Source organism: Pristis pectinata, chromosome 21 (assembly GCF_009764475.1).
Source record: "Pristis pectinata isolate sPriPec2 chromosome 21, sPriPec2.1.pri, whole genome shotgun sequence".
Lineage (NCBI taxonomy): Eukaryota > Metazoa > Chordata > Chondrichthyes > Rhinopristiformes > Pristidae > Pristis > Pristis pectinata.
The window spans coordinates 10,410,310-10,438,121 of NC_067425.1; the positions used below are offsets into that span (position 1 = coordinate 10,410,310).

The 27,812-nt window shown below is 40.6% G+C and overlaps 1 protein-coding gene across 1 annotated transcript in view; it reads right to left on the reverse strand.

The window, feature by feature from the left end:
- Positions 1-11,168: 11,168 nt before the first annotated feature.
- Positions 11,169-27,812, reverse strand: part of LOC127581536 (LHFPL tetraspan subfamily member 7 protein) — a 229,159-nt gene continuing 212,515 nt past the window's right edge. The window contains exon 3 of the mRNA XM_052036025.1: positions 11,169-16,370. Coding sequence (XP_051891985.1) covers positions 16,144-16,370 — 227 coding nt within the window. The 3' untranslated portion in view covers positions 11,169-16,143. The remainder of the gene's footprint in view (positions 16,371-27,812) is intronic.

Consider the following 27,812-nt stretch of genomic DNA (forward strand, 5'->3'; position numbering starts at 1 on the left):
TTTTCCATGTTTTCTATTTTTGTGTCAGCAGTAAATTGAGATGTTGTTCCCTTTGCCAAGATTCAGATAATTATGTTCCCTGAGAAGAAAATAGTAGTTAAGTTTCCATTTATATTTATTCATAGAATAACTTGATGTGTGCCCATAATTCTTGTATAGGATATTGGACTAGTAATAGAAACATGAAAAGTAGCAGCAGGTGTAGGCCATTTGGCCCTTTGACCCTGTGCTGCTGTTCAATGGCTGATATCCTCAATACCATGCTTTTGTTCAATATCCATACACCTTGGTACCATTTATCTCTTGAAATCTATCTACCTCTTCCTCAAGTACATTCAATGACTTGGCCTCCATCATTGCTTGTGGTAAAGAATTCCACAGCATTCACCATCTGAATGAAGAAACTTCTCCTTATCTCCATCCTAAATATCTTACTCCAAAGTCTGAGACTATGGCCCTTTGTTCTGGAATTCTCAGCCTGGGGAAGCAGCTTACCCATAGCCAGTGTCTCTAACTGTGTCAGTTTTTTGTCTATTGCTATGATATTCCCTCTCATTGATCTAAACTCTAATGCAGATACACCTATTTGACACAATTTGTCTTCATTAAATGGCCCTGCCATCCCAGGAACTGTCTGGTAAACTTCATTGCACTCTCTCTATGGCAAGCGCACAGCGTTTAACAAATTGGTTCAATTAGCACCCGTTTTATATGTGCAAATCCTGCATAGAAGTGATTTAATCCAGACTGGATTGTGCTAGCAGTCATTTCTGGATGACATTGTATTTGCTAGTACTTCCAAGTGGAATTCAATTCATTTTAGCAGGTTTGACATTTTTTCCAGAAGACACACACCAAAAGACATTGCTAATTGTGCTGTGAAAATTTTCACCCTGACTGACATATCACAGTACAACTAGGGCTATATTGTAGTAGTTTTTTGCATTTATGTCTATCTAAATGGACATTGCTGACACCAGGAGACTTGACTGGGTAGATACAGTACAGACAGCAGGCAGTTCACGTACTTTACAAAGTTCATGAAGTGTGCTTAATCCACAGCTTTTCTTTCATCATTTAGCTGCTGAGCTCCTCATGCACTGGGTGCATCAGTAGTGACACTGCTGACAGGACCCCTCAACCGGAGGCACTTGTATAGCAAGCCATGGAGGGAGGATGAAGAACCTTGGGGCAGGAGTTAAAGATGTGCCCTTCTATAATAAGCCTAATCTTGTAGATACCACATCCAACTGAACAGTGTTTTTATTGGCTCAGATTCTCCAAGTCTGTCTTCCAGACATGTGAAATGCATAGGAAGACCTTTGCTATGCTGTTGTGCCTTTATTGCTTTCTTCGTGTAGACCAAGGACACTTTGACTCTCAACTTCCTTGCCTCGATCTTTCTAAGCAGTTAGACAGATCTGTAATGTCTCACAATTTGCTACTTGCCAATGTGTTAGGGACATCAATCATGCTCTGCAGTTGCACAGGCATATGTTCACATTTAGTTATTCCTTTTGAAGGGCAGCAAGGAGAAGCCAGGTAACAATTGGCCAGTGAGTCTTACATCATTAGTAGGGAAATTATTGGAGAAAATTCTAAGGGATAGATTTATGTACATTTGGAAATGTGGGGGCTGGTCAGGGATAGTTAGCATGGCCTTATGTGAGGGAACTCCTGTCTTACTAATTTGATTGAGTTTTTTGAGGAGGTAACTAAGAAGGTTGATGAAGGCAGAGCGATAGATGTTGTCTATTTGGAATTTATTGAGGCATTTGTCAAGGACCCACATGGTAGGGCTGATTCAGAAGTTTAAGGCACATGGGATCCAAGGCAAGCTGACCAACTGGATCCAAAATATGCTTGGTGATAAGAGGCAGAGTTGGTGGAGCAATGATTTTCTGATTGGAAGTCTGTGACAAGTGGCGTACTGTGATCAGTGCTGGGACCTTTGCTGCTTGTAACATTATAAATGACTTGGATGTGAATGTAGAAGACATAATTAATAAATTTGTGGATGGCGTGAAAATTGATGGTGTGTATAGCAAGGAATCTTGTCTAAGGCTTGTAGCAGGATATAGATCCAATGGAAAGTTAGGCAGAGGATTGGCAGATGCCATTTAATTCAGAGAAGTTTGAGGTGATGCATTTTGGGAAATCAAATAGAGGTTGGACATAAACAGTAAAATGTAGGGCACTAAAGCTGAACTGAGGGACCTTGGGGTTCAAGTCCATAGTTCCCAGAAAATGGCAACAACACAGATAGATAAGTTGGTAAACATGGCATATGGCATGCTTGCTTTCATAGGTCAGGCATAGAATATTAAATGTGGGGACGTTATGTTGCAACTTGACAAAAAAGAACTTTACGCTGCACTTACACTGCAGTTCTGGTCACCACACTAAAGGAAGGATGTGATTGCGTTGGAGAGAGTGCAGAGGGGGCTTACTAGGATTGGACGACTTTATTTTTGGAGAGAGATTGGATAGGCTGGGCTTGTTTTCCCCGGAGTGAAGGGAGCTGATGAATCACCTGATAGAAGTCTATAAGATTATGAGAGGCATGGATAGCATAGATTGTCAGAATCTTTTTCCCATTGTAGGGGTATCAAAAACAAGAGGACATAGGTATAAGGTGAAAGGAAGGAGTTTTAATGGGGATGTGAGGGGAAAGTTTTTTTTTTACAGAGAGTGGTTGATGTCTGGAATTCGCTGCCAGAGAAAGTGGTGGAGTCCAATACCATTACTACGTTTAAGAGCCATTTAGACAGGTACTTGAATAGGCAAGGCATAGCAGCATATGGATTAATGCCAGCAAATGAGATTAGTGTGAATGGGCAAAAAGATTGGCATGGACACGGTGGGCCGTTTCTGGGCTGTAAGACTCTGACTCACATTTCAGTGACCACTAGCTGAAACCTCGGATAAAGGAATTTGCAGTGTTGCTAGCTATTCATCAGTGCAACTAGCCACCGCATAACCTGCTTGTATGAAGACAGTAGTCAGTGTCAGATAGTAACAATCAGACCTGGAGCCTGAAAGAAATGAGGCTTAGGGCAAAGAACAGCAAGAGGAGAAGAAGTATGAAGAAGGTTATGAGGGGAGAAGTCCAAGTAGAAGTCCATCAACCTCAGTTCCCAGAGCAGAGGGAAGCATTGATGGACATTTTTCAGCAGCATAATCCCCAGTTTAGACAAGGTGACCCTTTCCATGCTCCAATGCATAGCACTGACATAGTTCGCAAGTAATTACCATTATAATCTCCGTGCAAATCCCAACAGTGCTGTTCAACCAAATGGGAGTCTGACAACTTGCTGACATCTGTCTGAGAAGGGCATCAAACCTTAAAGACATACTCGCATCATTCCTATGCAAGACCACCTGCACTGATCGTACCCACACCACCCGGTTCAAGACCAGCTACTTCCTTCAACCATTCGTTTTATTGCACCAACCTGCACAACCCCAACCACTATCTCAGTAAAGCAATACAATGATCATTCTGCACTACAGTGGACACTTTTTTTTGTTCTAATTGTGTTCTTTCTCGTATAATTTATGTTTTTCTTATGAATGTTGGGTCTCTAATGCTATGTGCCTCTGATGCCGCTGCAAGGAAGTTTTACATTGCATCTGTGCATACATGTACTTGTGCATATGACAATAAACTCGACTTTGATGAATTTCTGACCTAGTTACTGAAGTGGCTCATATCCACCATTTTCAGTAGTGGTCAACCCACTCTGACATACTTTGTGAGGCCATAACGTTTATTTCTGTATTGCTTGAGTGAGTGGAGATTCTCATATCTGAAGTAGGCAGCAGTAGCTACCTTTTGCTAAACTCTTTCTGTGGTAGCCCTACCATATTTTCTACCTCCTAGCACACCCTCCTTCTTGGCAATTATTGCACTAGTAAGAATACAAGATTTTTTTCACTAACTGGAGAGGCTGTCTCCCTTTACAGCCTCTTTTTCCTTCATGGCCATTGCTGCTGATGTTTGGCTGTCTTAGCAAATGTGCCTTGAAGTTTAATGCCCATCTCAGACAGGTGTGCAGCAGGTTGTCAGAAGTTGCAATTGATTGAACCTGCACCCATTAGGAGTTACACAGGTTCTGGTTAATACATGATTCTGTGTGTAAAACAACCATAGTGCTGTTTTCACTTTAAGGCAATTTCATGTCTTTTTTTCTGCAGTGGATCTGTTGGGACATTCGTGTAAATGCAGCATGTGTTAAGTGCACCAAAAAAGAGTGAAATTCAGTCTCAAGGCAATCATACTTCTTCAGTCCCATAATTAAATTGCCTCATTCCTCACCCATTGACCTGTTTTCTAATTTACCTGCCTAATTAGTTTGTGCCAAATCTCTTATTTCACTGAACATTGTTTTATTTCAGTCACATTGATTTCATTGAAAAGCAATAAACAGCAGATGCTGGAAATCTGAAATAAAATCAGAAAATGCTGGAGATACCGATGAAAGATCATCAACCTGAAATATTAATAGGTTGGCACAATATGGAGGGCCGAAGGGCCTGTATTGCGCTGTATTGTTCTATGGTATTAACTCTATTTCTCTCTCCACAGATGCTGCCTGACATGCTGAGTCACACGAGCATTTTCTGGTTTTATTTGTAAATTGGTAAATTGGTTTATTATTGTCACATGTACCAATGTACCATGAATACTGTTACCAGTTCTAGTAATCTGGAGATAGTTAAAACTTTGTTTTGCATGCCATTCATACAGATCGTTTCATCACATTAGTACATTGAGGTAAGGGAAAAGCAATAACAATGCGGAATATATTGTTACAGTTACAGAGAAGGTGAAGTATAGGTAGACAATAAGGTGCAAGGCCGTGATGAGGTAGATTATGAGGTCAAGAATCCATCTTATTGTACTAGGGGACCGTTCAATAATCTAATAACAGTGGGATAGAAGCTGTCCTGAACCTGGTGGTATGTGCTTTCAGGCTTTTGTATCTTCTGCCCGATGGAAGGGGGGGAGAAGAGAGAATGTCCAGGATGGGTGGGGTCTTTGATAATATTGACTGCTTTACCAAGGCAGCGAGAAGTACCAATTAGCTGCTTATTTTTAACTGTAGGCTTTGGATTCTGTCATCCACCACTAAAACTGCAACTCTATCTCTCCAAGCCTGATCCGTGTAAAAACAATAGAAGCAGTTCAGGGAAATTTGAAGGACAATAATAACCAAATAACTGGAATAAACATGGATTTAGAAGTGGAAGATCCAGCTTTCATCTGAATTTCTTTGAGGAATGGTAACTCAAGTAGCATGTGGAAAGCTTTATGACCTGATATGGCCAGATTTCCAAAAGCCTTTTTCTTTAAAAAGACAATTGATCTCAAAATTGTTGTTATATATAGGGTGGATTTTCAGATTAGAGGCTGGTTGAGGAATAGAAAGCAATGAGTTAACGTGACTAATTATACTGACCATGAATACTATTAACAGTTCTAGTAATCTGGAGATAGTGTAGAGAAAATCCAAAGACGAGAAAACAGGGGTCTTGTAAAGAAAGCGCTGAAAAATTAAAGACATACACAACTTTAACTTGGATGTACAACTCTTGGTTCTGGATTAGAACTTCCTGGGTTCTAGCACATGAAGTCCACATAATCTTAGCTGCACTACTGTGCATTATTGATGAAAGGTCATGTTATGGTAATTATTTTCGTTCAGATGAAGTTCTAAACCCTGTATGCTCTTAGGTGGTTATTAAAGGTCCCATGGATCTTTTGAAAGAATATAAGATTTTACCACCATCGTGACCAATATTAATTGCTCAACTAATTCTATTTAAATGACGAAATAAGTTTCTTTTTCTCAGTGTTGTTTGTGGGACCTTTGTGATTGGAATTTGGATGTGTGTTACCAGTATCCCAAGATTATTATTTGAAATCATAGATAATGTTCATGGCAGAGGATGGGCTTCTGTGGAGTGTAGGACAATAGAATAAAGAATGCTTCCAGATTTGCAAGTCCTAAATTTGCCATTAAAGAACCTTTTTTTCTACCGTCATTGTTTAATCTAGAGTTCTAGAGTAACTGTAAATGAAATTTGAAATACTTTTTCTTTTAGCTGTCTTTTATAATCATTTCAATATTACTTTTTCTTTGCATGGTAGTGCATATTATAAGACTTGGTAAATTACAAGTTCTTCATTACATCTCCTGTTTATTTTTAAATTTTATCTCAAGACATGGCTTATGCACTTGTAGTTATTCATTGAGGGCTTTAGAAGCTGGTGACCCTGCCACAACTAAATGATGCTTTAATAGGGTTAGTAAGAACATAAGAAATACGAGCAAGAGGAGGCCATCTGGCCCGTCGAGCCTGCTCCACTATTCAATAAGATCATGGCTGATCTGGTCATGGACTCAGATCCACCTACCTGCCTTTTCCCTGTAACCCTTAATTTCCCTACTATGCAAAAATATATCTAACTGTGTCTTAAATATACTAAATGAGGTAGCCTCTACTGCTTCCCCGGGCAGAGAATTTCACAGATTCACTGCTCTCTAGGAGAAGCAGTTTCTCCTCATCTCCATCCTAAATCTACTCTCTCGACTCTTGAGGCTATGTTCCCTAGGTCTAGTCTCACTTACCAGAGGAAACAACTTTCCTGCCTCTATCTTGTCTATCCCTTTTCATAATTTTTTTTGTTTCTATAACATCCCCTCTCATTCTTCTGAATTCCAGTATTGTCCCGGGCGACTCAATCTCTCCTCATTGGCTAACCCCCTCATCTCCGGAATCAACCTGGTGAACCTCCTTTGCACCGCCTCCAAAGCCAGTATATCTTTTCTCAAGGAGACCAGAACTGCATGTAATATTCCAGGTACGACCTCACCAGTACCCTGCTCTTAAATTCAATGGCTCTAGCAATGAAGGCCAACATTCCATTTGCCTTCTTGATAACCTGTTGCACCTGCAAACCAACCTTTTGCGATTCATGCACAAGCATTCCCAAGTCCCTCTGCACAACAGCATGCTGCAATCTTTCACTATTTAAATCATAGGGTTGATACTGCTGCTGGCTTGCAGGCCATTCAGAAGAAATTAAGTCAACAAATAGCATGGTGCAGACAGTTAAGTAGTAAAGGCAACTCTTGATATGACCTGAGTTGCATGTTGCATGAATTTACTTGGTTAATGCATGTCACCTTTTAGTAATCAAGAAATTTCTCTATGATCAAAAAGGCTATCCACTTTGTTTTCCATCTTCCAACTTTTGCAAATAAATGCGTGCAAAGGTTCAAGTACATATTGCAAAAGAACATGCTTGAGATTTATGGTCAAATAACTAATAATTTTTATCACCAAGATGTGTCTTACCCTCATTTGGATTCCTCTTTCGTCACAAGTGGTTGACATAATTTTAAGTTGGTTATCTGGATTTGTCTTTTAAGCAGATTTGTGATTTTTGATAAAATGAATGAAAACTTTTAGGCCTTGTTAAACACAATTTTATTCAATAACAAGTCAGTTACATAAATCTATTAACATTGTGGAAGGTGCAGACAAGTCAATTTAAAACACATAAAGTAAACTAATCCGGTAATGTACTTCAAAATCCATTGTGTACTTGACAACATAAAAATTATACATTTAGAATGTGAATAAATCCTAACAATTAGTTTGCTTACTTATTTACAACAAAATCACTGTACAAAATTGAGTTCACAACAAACACCAGAGTGGTCCATAATAGAGTGGTTTACCCATGTCTGTATGTGGAGTTCTGGATATATGTTTGAAAAGAAAGTCTCTTTACTTTGAAGCACTTGTTTGCCCATTGCAAAGATAGATTAAATAATAATTTATTGCAGCATTACACTGGCAACACACCACACCACACCACACCAGGAATGACTCGAAGCCTTGAGCTCCATAAAGAAACTTAACAGCATAGTGTCATATAAGTTTTAGATTGGACTATTTAAGCTTGTACCATACATCCCATGAATTTAATCCAGTTTTAAGACAGGGAGGTGAAGTGAATTAGTTCTTTTAAGATTTATGCTTCAAGAGCAGCTTATAGTTTAGGATGCTGTAACTTAATAGGCTATGTTTTATAGGTAAATTACTTATCGGTATATATAATAAAAAAACAAAGGCGCAAAATATTTCCTAGGTCAGCCAGCATCTGTGGAGATAGAAACAGAGTTTCAGGTCATCAACCTTTCATCAGTTCTGACCTGCTGAGCAGTTCCAGTTTTTATGTATTTTATTTCAGATTTCCAGTAACTGCACTATTTCGCTTTTATATATTTTTATTTGATGCAGAGACATCTTATTCTTCAGCTTATTACGTAGAACAATACAGCACAGGAAGAGGCCCTTTGGCCCATGATGTTGTACCAAACTAATTAAAATATCTTTATTGAAACACACAGTGAAATGCATCTTTTGCGTAGTGTTCTGGGGGCAGCTAATGACACCTCATTCCTTCTGCCTGCACATGGTCCATCCTCTGCATATTCATGTGCCTATCTAAGAGCCTCTTAAAAGTCTCAATCGTATCTGCCTCCACCATCACCCTGGCAGCATATTCCATACATCCACCACTCTCTGTGTAAAAGAAAACTTGCCATGCGTATCTCCTTTGAACTCCCCCCCCCCCCCCCCCCCCACCTTAAATGTATGCCCTCTAGTACTAGCATTTCAATTCTGGGGAAAAAGATACCAGCTGTCTACTCTATCTGTGCCTCTCATAATTTTATAAACTTCTATCCGGTCTCCCCTCAGCCTCTGCTGCTTCAGAGGAAGCAACCCAAGTTTGTCCTTACAAGGAGGATTATTTAGTTAATACTTTCTGCTATTCCAAGCAGTGGGAGATGGAATTACATGCAAGTTTCATTTCAGTTGGGTCATGATGCATTTTTCTTGACTACTTTTTTCCAGTTGGAGTTCTTGCAGGGCTGTGTAGCGAATAGATGGTTTATGCTGTCTTTGTCTTAGGCTTGACAAAGATAATGTAGACCTTGAGAGAGATGACATGTGAGTCGATAGACCAGAGTTAGATCAAAGCAGGAAATAAGGGGAGCATACTGATTTGCAATTATCAATGAAGGTGGGTGATATTTTGGGACATATCCAGCAGTCTGTTTTATTTTTACAATCTGAAGCACAAAATTAAGTAGCAGTCAAAACAAGAATGTGATTCTCCCAAAATTAGTACCCATTGTTGCTGTCACACTGAATACTATTTGGCTGTATTTCAAATGTTTCCTCATGATCTACCATTTATTTCAAGCATGGGTGTTATGTACAATTCTGATGAAGAGTCTTTGACCCAAAATGTTACTCTGTTTCTTTTTCCACAAATGCTACTTGACCCTCTGAGTGTTTATAGCATTTTCTGTTTTTATTTCAGATTTCCAGCATCTGCTTTATTTCAATTCCATGGATAGTGTATACTTATGCTTTAAAAAACTTACTAAAAACTTGCATCATGACTTGAGTTCCTCAGTTCACCCTCCTTCAGTCCTCTGGGAGCCCAACCAACTCGTATTAATAAAATCAGCAGTTTCCCTCTACTACCCACGCTTCTGTTCACCTTCTTAGTGAATCCACTTTTCCATGGGAGGGGTGGTAATTATAATTAATTCTACCTCTCAGTTGTTGGCATTTTTTAGCTAGATAACTAGATAAGTAAAATCAGTGGAAAGGAAACAGATGTAGAAACCTTGACTGATTATTCCTCTTTTCAAGACGTAATCTAATTGTAGTAGCCCTATTGTCACCCTTCCTGATCCCATTCTCATCTGTACAAGCCAAGGATCAAAGTGTAAATCTTTCCATTTTACATGACTTGGTATTGCACATTCCATATCATCTCCATAGCTGCAGCCAGTCAATTTTAAACAGAGCTTCTTTATCCTGGAATCTATCAATACATTATGGGAAATTTTCAAGGATGCAGTACACCAGGATCAAATGGCGTTTTATCTACGCCCAACTGATCAACTTACAATATTACAGCCACTATTTTATGTAACAATGCAGCTGATTCTATGCTGTGTGGAATCAAGCAGTGGTACTTATTTGCTGATGCAGCAACCCCCAAATCCATGAATAGCTCAATTCCTATCAACAGTATGATACATAAATTATACTTCAAACCAATGAGCTGATTAACATCTAATTAAAGAAGAACCTTATTTGTATTCTAACTGAGTGTGAGTGCTGGCAGATAGCTTGGACTTAAAGTGAGATGCATTAAATTTTATTACATTTAAAAATAAATGCTGTGATGTATTAAGAAACGTCTACAACTTATCACAATCAGGAATCACACTTGTCCAATGAATAACTGAAGAATGTAACTTAAAGCTTGAATTTTTTTTTAATATATTAAAATTATATGAAGGTTAAGTTAAAAGTGATGGATCATTTCCAGGAAAATGACAGCACATCACACTAGGCATTAGAGTGCCATTGAAACCATGAGAAATATCCAGCAAAAGAAAGAAAGAAGTTATTTGCCAGCAGAAAGGTGTTCCTTTTCTTCAGCTAACAACAGAGCATCCAATTCCACCCCTTCTCTCACACCTCACCTTTTTATTCTATGTGATGATTATTCCAGATATTATTCATCTCTTGAGCACAAATAATTGTTTAAGATATCTATTTAATTTCTTTTTGCTTTTGAAAATGTATATTTTATATTTTACCTGCTTAACTGAATTTGAAGCAAAATTCTGGGATCACTTTATCTAAGTATATTTTCTTTATAAACCTCAAGCTTCTGCTGTCATATTTTATCCCCCTTTACATGTAAGATCACTCCAATTGCATTTCCCTACACTATACCCAATACATGCATGACCATTCTGTAACCAATATTGACAAGGACCCAGGAGCAAGTCACTCACAACCATCTCTCCTAATAAAGGTGAGTGCTTTGTGAAAAATTCAAAAGGGAAGAAAGCAAAACACCTAAGAGATTAGATGAAAAACACGATGATGCTGGAGGAACTCAGCAGGCCAGGCAGCATCCGTGGAGAAAAGCAGGCAGTCAACATTTTGGGTCAGGACCCTTCTTGACTGCCTGCTTTTCTCCATGGATGCTGCCTGGCCTGCTGTGTTCCTCCAGCATCATAGTGTTTTTCATCTAGATATTTCAATATCTGCAGTCCTTTGTTTCTCCAGCTAAGAAATCACTTCACGCTTAGTCGAGTAAAAAGGTACATTTGTGCCTAATATATTAATCCTACTGCCTTCAAGCACAACTAGTATACTCCATCTTATGTGGTTAATGTTGGAACTGTTGTGGAAAACCAATTGTCCCTACTTAAAGTAAAATTATCTTCAAATGTTTCATTATTTTGAGTAGGAAAGCTAAGTATTTAGAGTAGTTTGTAACCAGAAAATGAAGAAATCGTGCACATGTTACATGGTGACAATTATTCTTTTTAGCTTTATTAGACTGTTGGCTTTCTTTAATGGATAATTGTTCTCAAGGCCATCAAGTTCCTAGGGGCCTGATAGAAAAAAGATGCAAATTTCAGTGTGCAACAATTTACATATTCAGGTTAAATTCCTTCAATTATAGTGTTAAATCGTTTTACTTTTAAATGGATTTACACCTCTTGTGAAATAATGGAAAAAGGATTTTTATACATATTTTAATATTTGCATGCTTTTTATGGTGAAATGAGACCCACACCTGATTTTGCTCATAGCACTAAATAACCGACAAGTATTACATTTAAACAGCCATCAATTGACTTTTATTCTCGTTCAAATCATCACTCAGTTGGTTTTTGGACAATGTTTTTGATCTTTTTTGTTGTTTGCCTTAAATTGATAATTTGGTTAGCTCTTAAAAGATTGATATTGATTGCCAGAGTAATTTTCTGCAATTCATTGTTTTGTTCACCATTCCTATGCTCCTAACCCCCCTCCCCCCACAAAAAAAAATGTTTTGGAAGCACAAACACTGGTATTTAATCACCACTCTATTGTTTCACCTACAGAACTTTCTGTAAAAAAAAAAGCCACTTTTCACACCAAACACTTAGAAATCAGTTAACACACAAGAAAACATAATTCCAAACATAGAACACATTCTTTTGTACAGAATGAACAAAACTTTCTTTTGTACGAACTGTTAAGTCAAAAACCTGGTTATCTTGTTTATTGACTAGTCTAGCTGTTAGATAATAAAAGGCACGAATTGGTTCGGTCAGAATATGGAACATGTAAAACAGAGAAATAAAATCTGTTTGTAGTTATTTCTTCCACATCAACTACATACAATTGAAAATGCAATAATACAGGTGCTCCTGAAGGTTTGGATAACATTCTGCACTTTAAATGGCAGAGACTGGCAGTAAGAAACTTGTTACATTTGCATTCCATTCACATAATATATAATACATTTTAACCGTGAAAGAAAATGTTGGACTCTTTCCTTGGATCTAAAAAGAATTGCAATATAGCAATTGGATCCACTTCCCTGCGCTTGTGTCCTTGAAACAAACCCAGGTTGTTCTCATAACAATAAGCACACGTGATTTCGTCAGCTTCTGGTTAAGACTCTTTGTGAGCCATCTGGCCAAAGTGGAACATGTCACAGTTTGGTCGGAGGGGAGAGGGCGATTGTAGCAAAGACCTAGTGCTGTATGATTACTCCAATAAGATGAACATGAAGCTGATAACTGTGGGAATCCCTGCTGGGGTTTTCTGCCCCACTGCTTTGGTTAAAGAAGTGGTGTAAGTGGACAGGGCAACATGTTAGAGTGTGGGAAAATATGTATGGCAGTACAAAGTGGTCCAGTGCCTGACTACAGTGAGATCAGAAAGCAGGCTAAGCCTATGAAGCCATACACTTCAAGTGGCACAGCTAGAAGAGCTGCTGCCTCAAAGTGCCAGAGACCCTGGTTCAATCCTGACCTTGGCTGCTGTCTGTGTGGAGTTTGCATGTTCTCATGTTTGCGTGGGTTTCCTCCGAGTGCTTCAGTTTTCTCCCAGATCCCAAAGAGGTATAAGTTGGAAGGCTAATTGGTTGCTGTAAATTGTCCCTAGTGTGTCAGTCTGTGGTAGAATTTTGAGGGTAGAATCTGATGAGAATGTGGAGAGAATAAAAAGTAGGGTTAGTGTAAATTACTTGATGGTCAGTGTGGACTTTGTGGGCGGAAGGACTTGTTTTGATGCTGTCTTTCCCTGTTCTAGAAACATGAGAAGATTAATGATGTGTGTCTTGCAAATACCTGTATAAAGAATGTTCTGGCAGTTTTACCACATGAAGTGGAAATCTTTCCCATGGCATCTAAGTTGATCCTTCCAGTGAATGCAAAGTGGTACAATTGGTGATTTTATTTTGATGTTGGAAATTAAATCATGATTGCTCCAAGTTAGAATTAATACTGCCTTTTGGACTGAGCGCAACATGGTAAAATTAGAAGCTTGAGTGGCTGCAGAGCTCAGTTAGTTTATTGTCACAGCTTTCAAAATCAGAATGATCAATTAAGATTCAATTTGTCTTTCTATTGATCCAAAGCAGCACTGAATTTTGTAAGTGTAGGGGAGACATTATGGATGTGGTGGATTACTATTGCTGACACAATACCTAAATAGCTGGTTAATGGAATTTTAGTCATACATTCTTTCCAGATTCACCTGTAAATATATATGCCTGACAATTATTCACCTTATGCTGGGAACTTGCATGCATGCTTGGGATGGTGTCTCCATTGCTTTGAAATCATACAAATTATTTCAGTGGCTTTCAATAATGTTGCTGGCACTTGCAGTCCTTCCAAATGACTGTGTTTGACTGTATTATTGGTGGTAAGATGGATTTTAATCAGTCTTTTAATCTTTTCCAATCCAAATCCAAATCAGGATATAAAATTTAAAAGCTTACATTTCCTTGTGATAGGGTTAAAAGACTGAGTGTCTTTTAATATTTTAACTGCAAATTAGTGAAACCATCCTAATGTACAAAACATAGCAGCAAGCCCAGCAAGATGAATCACATTAAATCGGCTGTTTAGCATTATTTGTTAATAAAACTGTCTAAATTTTCTGGTGTGAAAAATCTGATGCAATCAGGTAGTATTTGGAAGTAGCAGTGAAGGTATTAATTGCTATTGGTTATGAGAATGGAGCAGTTTTATGTTGCTGTTTTATTGATAAATTTGCTACTGTTATTATGGTACTGTCTATTGACATTATTAAAAGCTATAGGCTATCATAGATTCTTTTTGAAAATACAGAGAAGTTGTGAGATGGAGGATGGTAGCTCCAAATTTAAGATGACAATTTAATTAGTATTCAATCAGCCCAGATTTAATGGGTAGTTTATTGCCTGTTTCGAGTTTACACCAGCACCATGTAGTTTTAAAATGCAGTGTTGCTTTAAGAATAGATCACAGACATCTGAAGCTTTTACACTTTTGGTCAAATCTTTCATCTAAGAGAGAATATGTTAAATGAGAAACAATAATCAGTTTCAATAAAATTATTGGTCAACTAAAAGCACAAGAAATGGGACTTGGACAAGTTGGGCCAAAGGGCCTGTTTCCGTGCTGTATGGCTCTATGACGCTAAGAAATCTGATGAATCTAAAATCAGAGGTAATATATGGAATTACCTTCTTTGTGGAAATGTAGGGATGTAACTTAATTTTATATAAACAAAGTTAATACATTAACTGAATACTCACAGAATGTATAAGAGATTCTTGGCTAATTTCCATTTGGCATCAATTCCACTACAGTCCCTGGACCCCAGCTTGGAGTTTGTGAAATGGTTGGTCACAGCAAGCGGTATTGCGATGGTTATGTGCAGTGAATGAGTTAATAAGGAAGTAATTACATTGCATGATAAGAGGGGATCACTGTATTGAATAATGACGGAGAAAGATTAGAAGTATTTTGTATTTATCCAGATGTTTATTCTAAATTTGTCATTATGGCTGTATGGCATATTCTGATGTGTCTTCATTACAGACATGAAGGTCAGACTGTTGATTCATGGGGTTCTTTATTTAAAAGTTAAACATACTGGATTGATTGTTAAAGCCATTAGTCAAGAGGATTGCATGAGTGTAAAATGCACTCAGAGATCTTAGTAGCGTGCAGGCCCTATTGAAAGCTTGCACACCACAGATTTGATCTTCCAACCTCCGTCAGAAGCAGTTGTATATGGAATTCTTGGTCCAGAGATTTTGTTTTTATCTCCATCTGCCAAAGTCTGACAGAGATTTCAGCGTGAGGTGTTTCACTGAAGTTCTGATCTTACACAATATGGAACGACAAGATCTCCAGTTATTTGATAAAGCTTCCTTTTAAAACCGGAGTTATCTGCAATCTCTCTAGCTTATTCTGACTTTCTGGTGAAAAAATATTCACTTTGTAATTTTGATCTCAGAAGGAAGACATTTCCTGATAGTTCCAGGCTGTACTGATCAGCTGAGTCTCAGCTGCCTTCTTGTCACCTAGAACACACCATGTTGTCATTTTGTTTTGATGTTTAGAGGCTTCGGACAGAAAATATCCTGTTTGAAAGAAGGATATAATATCTCAATTGCCGTCCATTTTCTAATCTATTCAATTTTTTTATCTCAAGGCTGTACTGATCAGCTATGAGCCTCAGTGCCTTCTTGTCACCTAGAATGCACCACGTCGTCATTCTGTTACCGTGATGTCTTTGCTGATCTCATTCCTCTTACTTTGTTCACAATAACTGGAATTCTTCAACAAATTGAACCCTCTTTTATCTGACCATTACCCAGCTCAGCAATGTCCTGGAAACTACTGTCAATCCTTGTGAGAACTGCAAATGAATTGAAATTGGTAGGATAATTGTTTCAAGTTTAGTTATGATTAGTGTAACAGTAGCTCACAGGACACGTTACTTCCTTGTAACTGATTTCCTTACAGCTTTTTACATAAATTGCTAACGTTGGCAGCTTGCTGTGTATTTTGAGGAAATCAGGAAGACTTTTCACATAATGCACTTGGGTCGCAAATCGAATTGACCTTATTTTAGCTGTTTCATAGCTTAAAGAAGTGCTTTCATTATCTTCTGTTCATTTCTGAAAGTGTAAAAGCAGGATATTTTATAACAATGGTTAAATTGTCCCTCTTTTAGTAACAAGTACTATAAAATTGCAGGTATTGGAGTTGGTGAAGTGGATTCTTTTGGCGCATATTTGGAGAAGAAAGGCAGAAAGACAGCGAGCATGACTCCTACAATCCCCAGCATGTAACCCCATCCGATCTGACAATCGGCTGCGTGATAGATGCTTGAATCTCCACAATATTTCTGCACGATGGAGGAGTTCAGTCCAAAAGGATAGACGAGAAGCCCAGACGCCATGATAAACACTGCAAAGAAATACAAGAATTCATTAGTTTAGGAGCTTCAACATTCTCATTTCTTCCACGTCCTCAACTTGAGGTAAGAACTCCTTTAAACATTTCTGGACAGATCCAATAAATATCTTGCACAAAATTAACAGCAGAAAAGTTTCCTACATCAGGTAATGCTGGAAATTACATGAGTGATACATTTCGCCAACCCTATTGGAAATGCAGAGTTCTATTTGGTGTTATAAACTGCACCCAAAATATGTAATAATGCGCACTTACCAAATCTACTCCGAATGTAATGTTGAATTATAGTTTTATGAATTTCTATACTATATTTGCACATTTTTGGTACTTTTGCATGTGTAAATGATTTTAAAACTCCACCTGGCCACGTCTTATTCATCCTCATTCATACTGCTGGTGTCCTGTTTCCCTAAGCCATCAAGATCTCAGATATTTCCATGTGGAAGAGCCTCTGGTTTTGCCTGCGCATGGTGTCGTGTCAGAACATGTGGAGCCTATTAGCTGTTTACCAGTTGTGTTTTATTATTTAATTTTTGAGATATGTGCATCACTGGCTGTCCCTAATTGCCCTTGGGCTGGTAGCGACGGTCCAGCTACTTGAAGCACTGCAGAGCGACCTTGGCAAGTAACTGCAATGCATTTTGTAGATGGTACCCATTGCAGCCAGGGTATACTGGTGGTTGGGGGGGGGGGGGGATTGTATGTTTATGATGGTGAAAAGGTCTCAGTCAGCTGGGCTACCTTGTCCTGGCTAGTCTGAGTTTCATGCAGGTTGTTGGAGTTGATGTCATCCAGGCAACTGGAAGGTATTCCATCATTCTCCTGACTCTTGCCCCGTAGATGGTAGAAAGGCCTTGGGATGTCAGGAATGAGTCGCTTGCTGCAGGATACCCAGCCACCGTCTTGCTCTTGGAGCCGTGCTATTTATGTGGTGGGCCCAGTTGTATTTCTGGTCAATGGTAACCCATAGGATGTTAATGGTGGGGGACTTTGTGATGGTAATGCCACTGAATATCAAGGGTGGTTGGTTAGACTCTGTCTTGTTAGAGGTGATCACTGCTTATATGGCATGAATGTTATTTGCCACTTGTCAGCCTATGCCTGAATATTGTCTCGGTCTTACTGCAAGCTTCATTTGCTGAGGAGTTGCAAATGGAATTAAACAATGAAAAATAGTCATTACAGAACAAAAGGAAGCTGTTCAGCCAACTGGGTCTATGCTGGCTCTCTCAGGGGCCATCTAGTCCGTCCCATTCCTCTGCTCTATTCTCATGGCCGAGTACGTTTACTTCTTTTAACGGTCTCTCCAAGTTCTTTTGAACTCATCAATCGTCTCCATTTCGACCACCCTCCAAGGCAGGGAGTTCCATATCTTTATCATTCGCTGCATAACAAAGTTCTTCCTCACATCCCCGTGTAGCTCTTGCCCAGAATCTTAAACCCTAGCCCTTGTGCAATCATCCAATGGGAACAACTTTTCATTGTCTACCTAAATCTGCCATATCATAAACTTGCCTATCTCTAATGAATCTCCCCTCAATTTCCTTTGTTCCAATCTAATCCCACATCCTTGAGGCCCATCTCTGATTAATCTCAAGGGCCTGCATTTCCTTCCTGAAGTACGGTAACGAGAACTGAATGCAGTACTCTAGATGTAGCCTAACCAGAGCGCTATAAAAGTTCAGCATTACTTCTCTGCTTTTGTACAAAATGCCTCTATTTATGAAGCTTGAGGTTCTGTGTGATTTGCTAACTCCTCCCTCAGTATGTCCCAGCACTTTCAACAATCCACCTTCACCAGGTTCCTGCACACTGTTAAGTCCTGTACCACGATCCATATTGCCACTCCCATCCCTTTTGCAAGAATGTATCACTTCACACTTCTCTGTGTTAAATTCCATTTGGCTCATGTCCGCCCAAGTCTGCTGGCCCCTCTAGGTCCTGTTGCAGTTGATTAGTATCATCTTACCTTTTCTGCCACTACCTTCATGTTTGGTTTAAAACATTGAACACTACAGCACAATACAGGCCCTTCGGCCCACAATGTTGTGCCAACATTTTATCCTGATCCAAGATCTATCTAACCCATCCCTCCCACATAGCCCCCTATTTTTCTATCATTCATGTTTCTCTCTAAGAGTCTCTTAAATGTCCCTAATGTATCTGCTCCCACAACCTCTGCCGGCAGTGCGTTCCACGCACCCACCACTCTCATTGTAAAAAAGTTTACCCCTGACATCCCCTTTATACCTTCCTCCAATCACATTAAAATTATGTCCCCTTGTGTTAGCCTTTGTCGCCCTGGGAAAAAGTCTCTGACTGTCCACTTGATCTATCCCTCTTATTATCTTGTACATTTGCTAATTTATTAGCAAATTTTGAAATTTTATTCTGCATTCCAATATTCAAGTCAGTTATATCTATCAAAAAATCTGCCAGGAAACAACCATTTACCACAACTCAGTTTTCTTATCCCTAAGCTAGCTCTTTATCCAAGCTGAGTCTAACTCCTATTCTATGAGTTTCAATTTTGCAAGCCAGCCTTTTTATGCTGTACTTTGTCAAATACTTAAAAAAAAATCCATATAGGTAACATTCAATGCAATTCCTTCATCACATTTCTCTGTTAATCAAAAACGGTTAGAGTCTTTTGCAAACCAGTATTGACTTTCCTTCATTAATTCGGACCGCTCCAAGTGTCTGTTATTTTTTTCCTGGATTATTGTTTCCAGAAACATAAGCGGCACCATTGTAAATTGACTAGCCTGCTGTTACGAGAAATGTCTTTGAACGAGTGTGTCACATTTACCACTTTAAAATCCTCTGGCCCCTCCCGGTATCTGGAGAAGTTTGGAAGATTATGGCAAGCCCTTTCTGCTTTAGTTGCGCAATCTTCCATGAACATTCCCACTTCTGGGATCTTCTACCTCAGAAACACTTTTTAATGGACTACCTCATGTCCCTTGATTCCTTTATTATCTTAAAATCTATCAATCTGTCTTGAATATATTTAGCAACTGAGCCTCTGCAGCCCCTTGAGTAGAGAATTCCAAAGATCCACCACCCTCCTGGTGAAGGACATGTTGGAATTTATGAAAATGTCATGTCCAGATGTATCTTCAACATGTGGATTGGTGAGGTTGAGATCAAAAGGGTTTATTTCTCACACTGGTTCGCTCACTACCTGCTGCAGATCCAGTTAAGAAGCCAAGTTCATGGACGGTCAGTAGTTTTGAAACTGAGTACCACAACATTTATTCTAGATTCTTGGGTTGGGAGGACAGATTCAGCAGGTTAACTGTGTTTATGCTGAACTTTTGATTCTGGGCATTATTCATATTTCTGCTCAAGTGTCAATGTAGAATTTTTAAATGTGTGGACTCATGTAACCACTGAAAGAATACTTGCAAGTTGAAGTTTTGCCATTGTTAGTCCATTCCCCCCCCCCCCCACCCCCACCACTCCAAGTCCCTCTGCAGAAAAGCAGGATAGTATATGATACCTCTTTCTCCATAAACTAGTTACCATAATGACCTGACGGGATAGCTTCTTTTAATGGTGCAGAACTGATCTGACAGCTAGACAAACAAAGGACTGCAGATGCTGGAATCTAGATGAAAAACACGATGATGCTGGAGGAACTCAGCAGGCCAGGCAGCATCCGTGGAGAAAAGCAGGCAGTCAACATTTTGGGTCAGGACCTTTCTTGAAGACCACCTGCTTTTCTCCAATGGATGCTGCCTGGCCTGCTGAGAACCTCCAGCATCATCATGTTTTTGATCTGACAGCTACTTCTGCATCATCTCCTTGTGACTCAAAGTCTCAATCTTCAAGTCCAATGGGAACAATCCACCTCAAACATGTTGGCTTCATTTTTAATTGTGAGCTGGGATTTCAGAACATATGAGTATGACGTGTCTGTAACTTTAATCAAATAGAGCTCTGTTTCTGATATTTTTGCAACAATTTCAGTTTGAGTTCTTGCATGTGTTTCCCAGGCATTGTGGCCCGCAGCAGTTAACATGAGGCAGGTGTAACTGGGTCCAGCAGGTGAGCACATAACATAGTACTGCTTATGCAGCAGTAGGAGATTTCCCCATCTTCCCCATGACTATCCTCACATTCCTGCCCCTTTGAGCAATTGGCTGACCCTGTCCCCAGCTGGGATTGGATCCTCCCCACTATCCAAGCTGTTTCCCACAGATAGCTCTGCAGGGTTTGACCACTGGTTTACTGACAAACCAGCAAGCATCACAGAAAGAGATCAAAACCCTGTAGTCTCCCTGCCTTGCAAAAATAGACTCTAATCAGAATGTAGGGGGAATAAAAAATGGGATTAATGTTGGATTTGTTGTGGATGGCTGGCACAGACTCAGTGGGCCGATGGGCCTGTTTCTGTGCCGTATGTCTCCATGACTCTAAGTAAGCTGAATTCCCAGCACTTGGTCCATAGTCCTGCGGGTTACAGCTCTTCAACTGCTCACCCAGGTATCTACCACAAATGGTGAGGGCTTTCTGCCACCACCCTTCCAGGAAGCAAGTCCCAGAAAATGTCAATTATTTCTCAACTCCTCCCCAAATCCTTCCATTTATGTTCCCGAGTCACTGACTGGTATGCAAGTGAAATAGACCCTTTCTGTTTACCGTTTAGACCCCCGATAATGTTGTACACTTTTTATATGCCAACAAGGGTAAAATAAATGTTAATTCAGTAGGACAGGTTTATCCATTTGTTACCCTAAATATTGGGATTAGTAGGAGTACAGGTGCTGCAATGTCATGTTACATATATACAAGACGTTGGTAAGGCCACATTCGGAGTACTATGTACAGTTCTGGTCGCCCTGCTATAGGAAGGATGTCATTACACTGGAAAGGGTCCAAATAGATTTACGAGGATTTACTGGGACTGGAGATCACAAGATCACAAGACAAGGGAGCAGAAGTAGGCCATTCGGCCCATCGAGTCTGCTCCAAAGAAAAGGAAAAAAGAAAAAGAAATGAGAAATTGGTTGGGGGGGGGGGGGCAAAAAAAAACCTAACCCCAATTTCCAGCCTTATCCCCATATCCCTTGATACCCCGACTATTTAGATATCTATCTATCTCTTCCCTTAAACACCTCCAATGATCTGGCTTCCACTGCTGTACATGGCAAGGAATTCCACAAATTCACCACCCTCTGGCTAAAGAAATTTCTCTTCATCTCTGTTTTAAACCTGTACCCTCTAATTCTAAGATTGTGCCCTCTGGTCCTGGACTCACCCACCAAGGGAAACAGCCTAGCCACATCTACTCTGTCCAGTCCTTTCAACATTTTAAATGTCTCTATGAGGTCCCCTCTCATTCTTCTGTACTCCAGTGAGTACAGTCCAAGAGCCGACAAACGCTCATCATACGTAAGCCCTTGAGTTATAAGCAGAAACTGGATAGGCTGGGACATTTTTCCTTGGAGCCTAGGAGGCTGAGAGCTGACCTTAAGGAGGTTTATAAAATCATGAAGGGCACAGATAAGGTGAATAGCCACAATCTTTGCCCCAGGGTAGCGGAGTTTAAAACTAGAAGAACTAGGTTTAAATTGAGAGGGGAAGGATTTAAAAGGGACCTGAGGGGCAACTGTTTCACACAGAGGGTGATGCGTATTTGGAACAAGCTGCCAGAGGAAGTGATAAAGGTGGGTACAATTGCAACATTTGGACAGGTACATTGATAGGAAAGGTTTAGAGGCAAATGGAACTAGCTCAGTCGGGTAACTTGGTCAGCATGTACGAGTTGGACCAAAGCTATATAGCTCTTTGACTCTAATAGGTGATACTGAATCCCTGGACTGAGAGGCTACCCAGGTTCATTTACCGGTATTGACAATAATAAACGACGAGGCACTGAAATAGTTACATTCCTGTTTCCCACACACATTGCCACAGATGCACTTAACCTTGTGTTTTTGTTTGGGATGCCTTTATGTCAGAGTGGCCACGTAGAAAGATGAACAATAAAAGCACTTCACTACCACTTATGATGATGGAGCTGAGTAATCTAGGAGTGTTTCAGTCTGCAATTGCTCAGTTAGCTAAAAGCAGATCATAACCTTTTATTAAATAATAGTTCAGAGCCATCTAACCAGTCAGCAGAATCCACAAGTAAGCAATACTCTTATTAATCCTGAGAAAATGGTACCTATTTGGCAAAGACAGCAACAGTAAAAAATTAGAAACTTTCAAAAGCCTTTGGTTCTTAATTGGATTCCAGTCCAAGTGCTTTCTGAATCAGGAACCAGCTTCCTTATGGGAGTGAAGTCTTTTTATTTGATATTGGCCAGATCTTGGTGGCATGATTGTATCCAAGAGCTTATTGCATTGCACTCTTGGTTATCTGGTTTCTTGCAGCTTGCAGACTGTTGTGTTAATCCAACTCGTGGCCCCATTCCTTCCCCGCAGAGTCACTCCAATGCCAGTCCCTGTCAGTCACGTCCCTGCAGCGGTCTCTCAAAGGATGAAACCTGACCTCATGGGTAACTGCACTCGTGATAAACTTGATGTCTTTCCTCGAGACATCAGCCTGGAAGTTTGGACACTTGATGCTACTTTCTTCAGGACCATGTGTGTAAAAATATCTGGAATGGAAATGTGACTGCAAACATTTCTGGGTCAAAAGTGCCACTCCAGAAATTGGACCGGCAATTCTGATTGTGAATTAGGTCTGTATAATGATGGGTTTTCCACATTTCTCAGGCACCCAAACAGTGTTGTCTCCAGTGCAGCATTCCTTTAGAGCTTTGCCAAAAAAACGTGTTCTGGGGCATGCCTGTCATTCACAACTGCTGTCCAACAACACCACCACTTAAATCCAGTCTCCTCAGGTGGGTCCTTGCCCTGCACTGTGAAACTGACCCAGCTAGGTCCCCACTCATTAATTTACTTACCCGGCCTCATCAGTTCTCCCCACACCCAGTCTACTGAGCCCCACTATCACCTTAGCCTGTTCATGAACAATCACTCCCCCAGTCCCCAATCCAACAGTAACTCTTCCCCCCACTTCCCTAAGACCTGTAGCCCAGATCACTCCCAGATGATCACTGGCCCTCTTTCCATCACTCCCAACACCGCCCCCCTCCCTATTGATTCCCCACGATCCGCCCTGATCCCAGACTTAGCTACTACTTTCCTTTGGAATTCACAGTTCTGCCTCATGCAATGGAAAATGTGTGAAAGCCACTTAATGTTCTCCAGTATCTTGAGCTTCAGGCCACTACCACATAATAGATGATTCCAGAACTAAAATGGTTGTTGGCCAGCCCTACAACAGTGGACTGGTGGCCAGTGGGTGTCAGTGAAAATTGGAACCACCTCCCAAACCACCCACCCGTCCATCAAGCACCTCCTGCCCCACTGTGGCAGAGTCTGTGGGTCCTACATCAGTCACCTCAAAACCCACAGACTTGGACTGGAAGCAAACCATCCCCAGGGATTTGCCCAAGCAGGAGGAATACAAAATAAATTGCAAGTCTTCTCTATAAGAAAAGAACGAAATACTTTGAGTAGAAATACATAAACTTGGATTATCCTCCGAATAATTTACCACAGAGGAAATATTACAAGACATCAAACCAAATAATAAGACTACTGGGCACTCAAACTCGCATTCAAAGTTAATGGATTGTCCAATCGAGCAGGGATTAGAGCCAAACTAATGGGTCTATTACTGAAACAGACACTCTGATAATTGCAGTGTCTGGGTGCTTGCTGTGTGCAATTTGCTCCTGCATTTCCTACAATGACTACACTTTGAAAGCATTCCATTGGTTGTAAAAGGACTTAATGTGCTGCCGTTGTGAAAGGCATTGTAACAAACTAACATTACTGATTTATCTTACCTGGTGTATGCACTGCCTTTGAAATATTTAGGTACCACATGAAATTGTGAGGCAATAAATACATTGGATACATTTGCCCTCACCTCCAATGTGTTCCCCCACTACCCCACCCCTCTGTCGCTCCTTCTGATCCTCCCATTTTTGACCGGTTTCCCATATTCCCCTCCAAACTCCCCCCCTCCTCACCCATTTTCATCCCCTTCCCCCTCCTGGTTCCATCAACACCCACCACCCACACATTTTACCCATCTAGTTCTGGTTCCATCTGTCCTACACCTCTCCCCTTACAGTTCCCATTATCATCTTCAGAATCCAGCACTTGTAGCCTTTGAGTTGCTGCTTATCACCCTCCCAGCTCTCTCGCCTTCATTCTCCTGTTTCCCCCACCTGGCTCCATCTGTTTCTCTCCTTTTTTAAAAAATCTGTCATCCACCTGCCTCTGCCTCCCAACTCCACCCCTCCCCCTCTCCAACCCGGCTGGATCTGCCCATCATCCTTCACCCCTCCTTAGCACACCAATCACCTGGCCCTGTCTCACCACTCCCCCTCTTCTTTATACCAGCTATCTCCCCTCTCCACCCTCAGTCCTGTTGCAGGGTTCTGACGTGTCGCGTCAAATATTCCTCCCCCACCCCCACAGATGCTGCTCGACTCGCTGTGTTCCTCCTGCAGATTGTGTGTTGCTCCGGATGCCAGCATCTGCAGTCTCCTGTCTCTCCTTTTTGCCTTTACTGTTTGGAATGCAAGTAACAAAATCTATTGGACTTTCCTTCCGATTAATTAAAGCAAAGAGCATCAAGTTTTTTTTAAAGAAAGGTCCCACCATACTTCCTTGGAATCAGTACCTAGATATGTCGGACGTGTCTTGCCTTTCCTGATTGTACATTGTTGCAACACTCTTGGTGACTGTTCCCTGAGCTGCTGCGGCACTGTTCTCTCAAATTACTCCGTGTTTGAGACGTTAAACTGAGCTCTGGGTTGGCTGTGACACACTGAGAGTAACAGGATAGCTCCTGGCAGGGAGTGGACTTGTTCCCTTAACTGGCCACTGTTACATCTGAGGACCCAGGATGGCACTCCAACTTTCTGCCAGGAGAAAGCCTAAGTATGAATGTTATCCAGGCCTGAGTTACAACAGGGGATCTCTATGTTGCAGTGCACTGATGTGACCCCAATGTAATCAGATAAAGAACAGCAGGGGAAACCAGTACTTCACTTCCAAGAGTTGTACCATAAGCTTGCTATAAACTCATTAATTTCCTACAATGAACTGCAAGTGTGATGCAGTAGCTGGTGTTACTGCCTCATCACTCCAACAACCCTAGTTCGATCCTGATCTCTGGAGATGTCTGTGTGCTGTTTGCAGGTTCTCCCTGTGACTGTGTGGATTTCCCTCAAGTGCTCTGGTTTCCTCCGACATATCCAAGAGTCACTGGCTGACAGATTAATTGGTCACTATAAGTTACCCCCGGGTGGGTGAGCAGTAGGAGAATCCGGGGAAGTCAATGGGCATGTGAGAGAATAGGTTACTGGGGAAAAAGTGGGTGAATGGGATTATTCTGAGATACAGCACAACTGGATGGGCCGAACTGTCTCCTTCTGAATATCGAAACACATGAGCGACATACAGTCCCAAACGCTCAGCTATCTGCTTTGAGCCTGATGCTAGCAGGATCATTTCTAATTTGAGATTAATTGTTTTCCATTCTAATGTATTTTAGTGACGGATCTTGCACCAATTTCTCATTGCCTTAAAAGGATGCTGGATATCTGATGCAGGGAGACCAATATGATGGCCCAGTGTTCCAAACCTAAGATTAGCCTTCGCAGTGTGCTGCACACTATCATATTTAGACCATGGAAATTCTCTGTTATAAAAGAACACCAGTGATCATGTTGTTACCATGACATCCTGCCTGCATTTGTTGCCAAGCTTTGCCTGTGCATGTTTATTCAATGTACACATACTGTAATGCACTATTACTGACAATCCGGAAACACTATCTAGGTGTGCTTAAAACCCTACAACGTTGATGTGTACATCTTCATCAGGTCCTACTAAACAGGTGAAACAAAGGACTGTGGATGCTGGAATCTAGATGAAAAACACTATGATGCTGGAGGAACTCAGCAGGTCAGGCAGCATCGGTGGAGAAAAGCAGCCGGTCAACATTTCGGGTTCGTTTCGTATGCTCTCCCCACCTCCACTGCACCTGCCTATCACTGTCTCTTACCTGTATCTACCTATCAACACCTTGTGCCCACCCTGCCTCCCCTCTTTTGTCCACCTATCACTGCTCTGCTTTTCCCTCCTATGTATCGGGCTTCCCCTTTTCCTATCTTCAGTCCTGAAGAAGGGTCCTGACCCGAAACATTGACCACCTGCTTTTCTCCACGGATGCTGCCTGGCCTGCTGAGTTCCTCCAGCATCATCGTGTTTTTCTCCTACTAAACAGGTGATTGATGGTACACTCTTCTACAATTGATGCTCAAGATCCTGTCTGGTAATGATTTACTGAAGATGTCTTTTGAGAACATGTAATTTCCAGCAAAAAACAAGAGAACAAGCTTGCTGTCTCTGGATGCTACAGAGATTCCCCATTCCTCTAACTGCTGTACGCCTTCAAAATGAATCCATTAAACAAATTATTGAACAGATGTTTTGATTATTTCAGCACAATCTACAACATTATTAGCTGCGAATGTTACGCTTTTGCAAAGCTTTAGAAATGGTTGATTAGAAGTCAAAGTGTTTGCTAAATTGTTTTGTGTTTGTGCTCCTTTTAGAGAAAATTGCTAATGTAGGCTGTGTAATGCAAAGCAGAATCCCTGGTTGTTTAGGGGTATTATTATATTGTGATCTTAATTGCTAATTTATTTATGTCAATCTGTCTCTCCCAAAGTTCTGGGCACTTATCATAGCTCAGAACAATGAATCAGCCAAAGATAAAAGGAGGAAGTGCTGGAAACACTTAGCAGGTCGGACAGCATATGTGCAGGGAGTTATCTTCATGGCCAATCAAAGCTCAAGCTGTGCACCAATGCTAAATATAGGGCAACATTCTGTATTGAATAACGCACTTCTTTTAGTGGATACCCCTCCCTGAAAAGGTGGTTTGGGGCTGCATTAATTTAGCCAGCCAAAACTGAAACTGGTAGAGTTGAAATTGCTCAGCATGTGAAGATGGGCAAAGAGAGAGAATGTGCAAATCCAAATGAATGATAGATCAGGCTCGAAAGGCTGGATGGACTACTCCAGTATGTTCTATTAAAGCAAAACAGAGGAAATGTTTTTCCTCTTGCAAATGTTTCGCCACACAGTTTTCTATCATCAGCAAACTTGTATACATTGCACTTAATCCACTCATCCAATTCCAGATTGGGATCAGCTTCCAAAGAGTAGGGCTACCAACAGAGAGTCAAGAGGCTGTTTTCTCGATCTGAAGAGGTCATAATATCAGGTTAAAGGGTCAGCCAATTAGGACAGAGATGGAGTGAAATTACTTTATGAAGAGGGTTGTGTTGGATTTGACTGTTCTAAGTAGTTTTTTTTAACGTATAG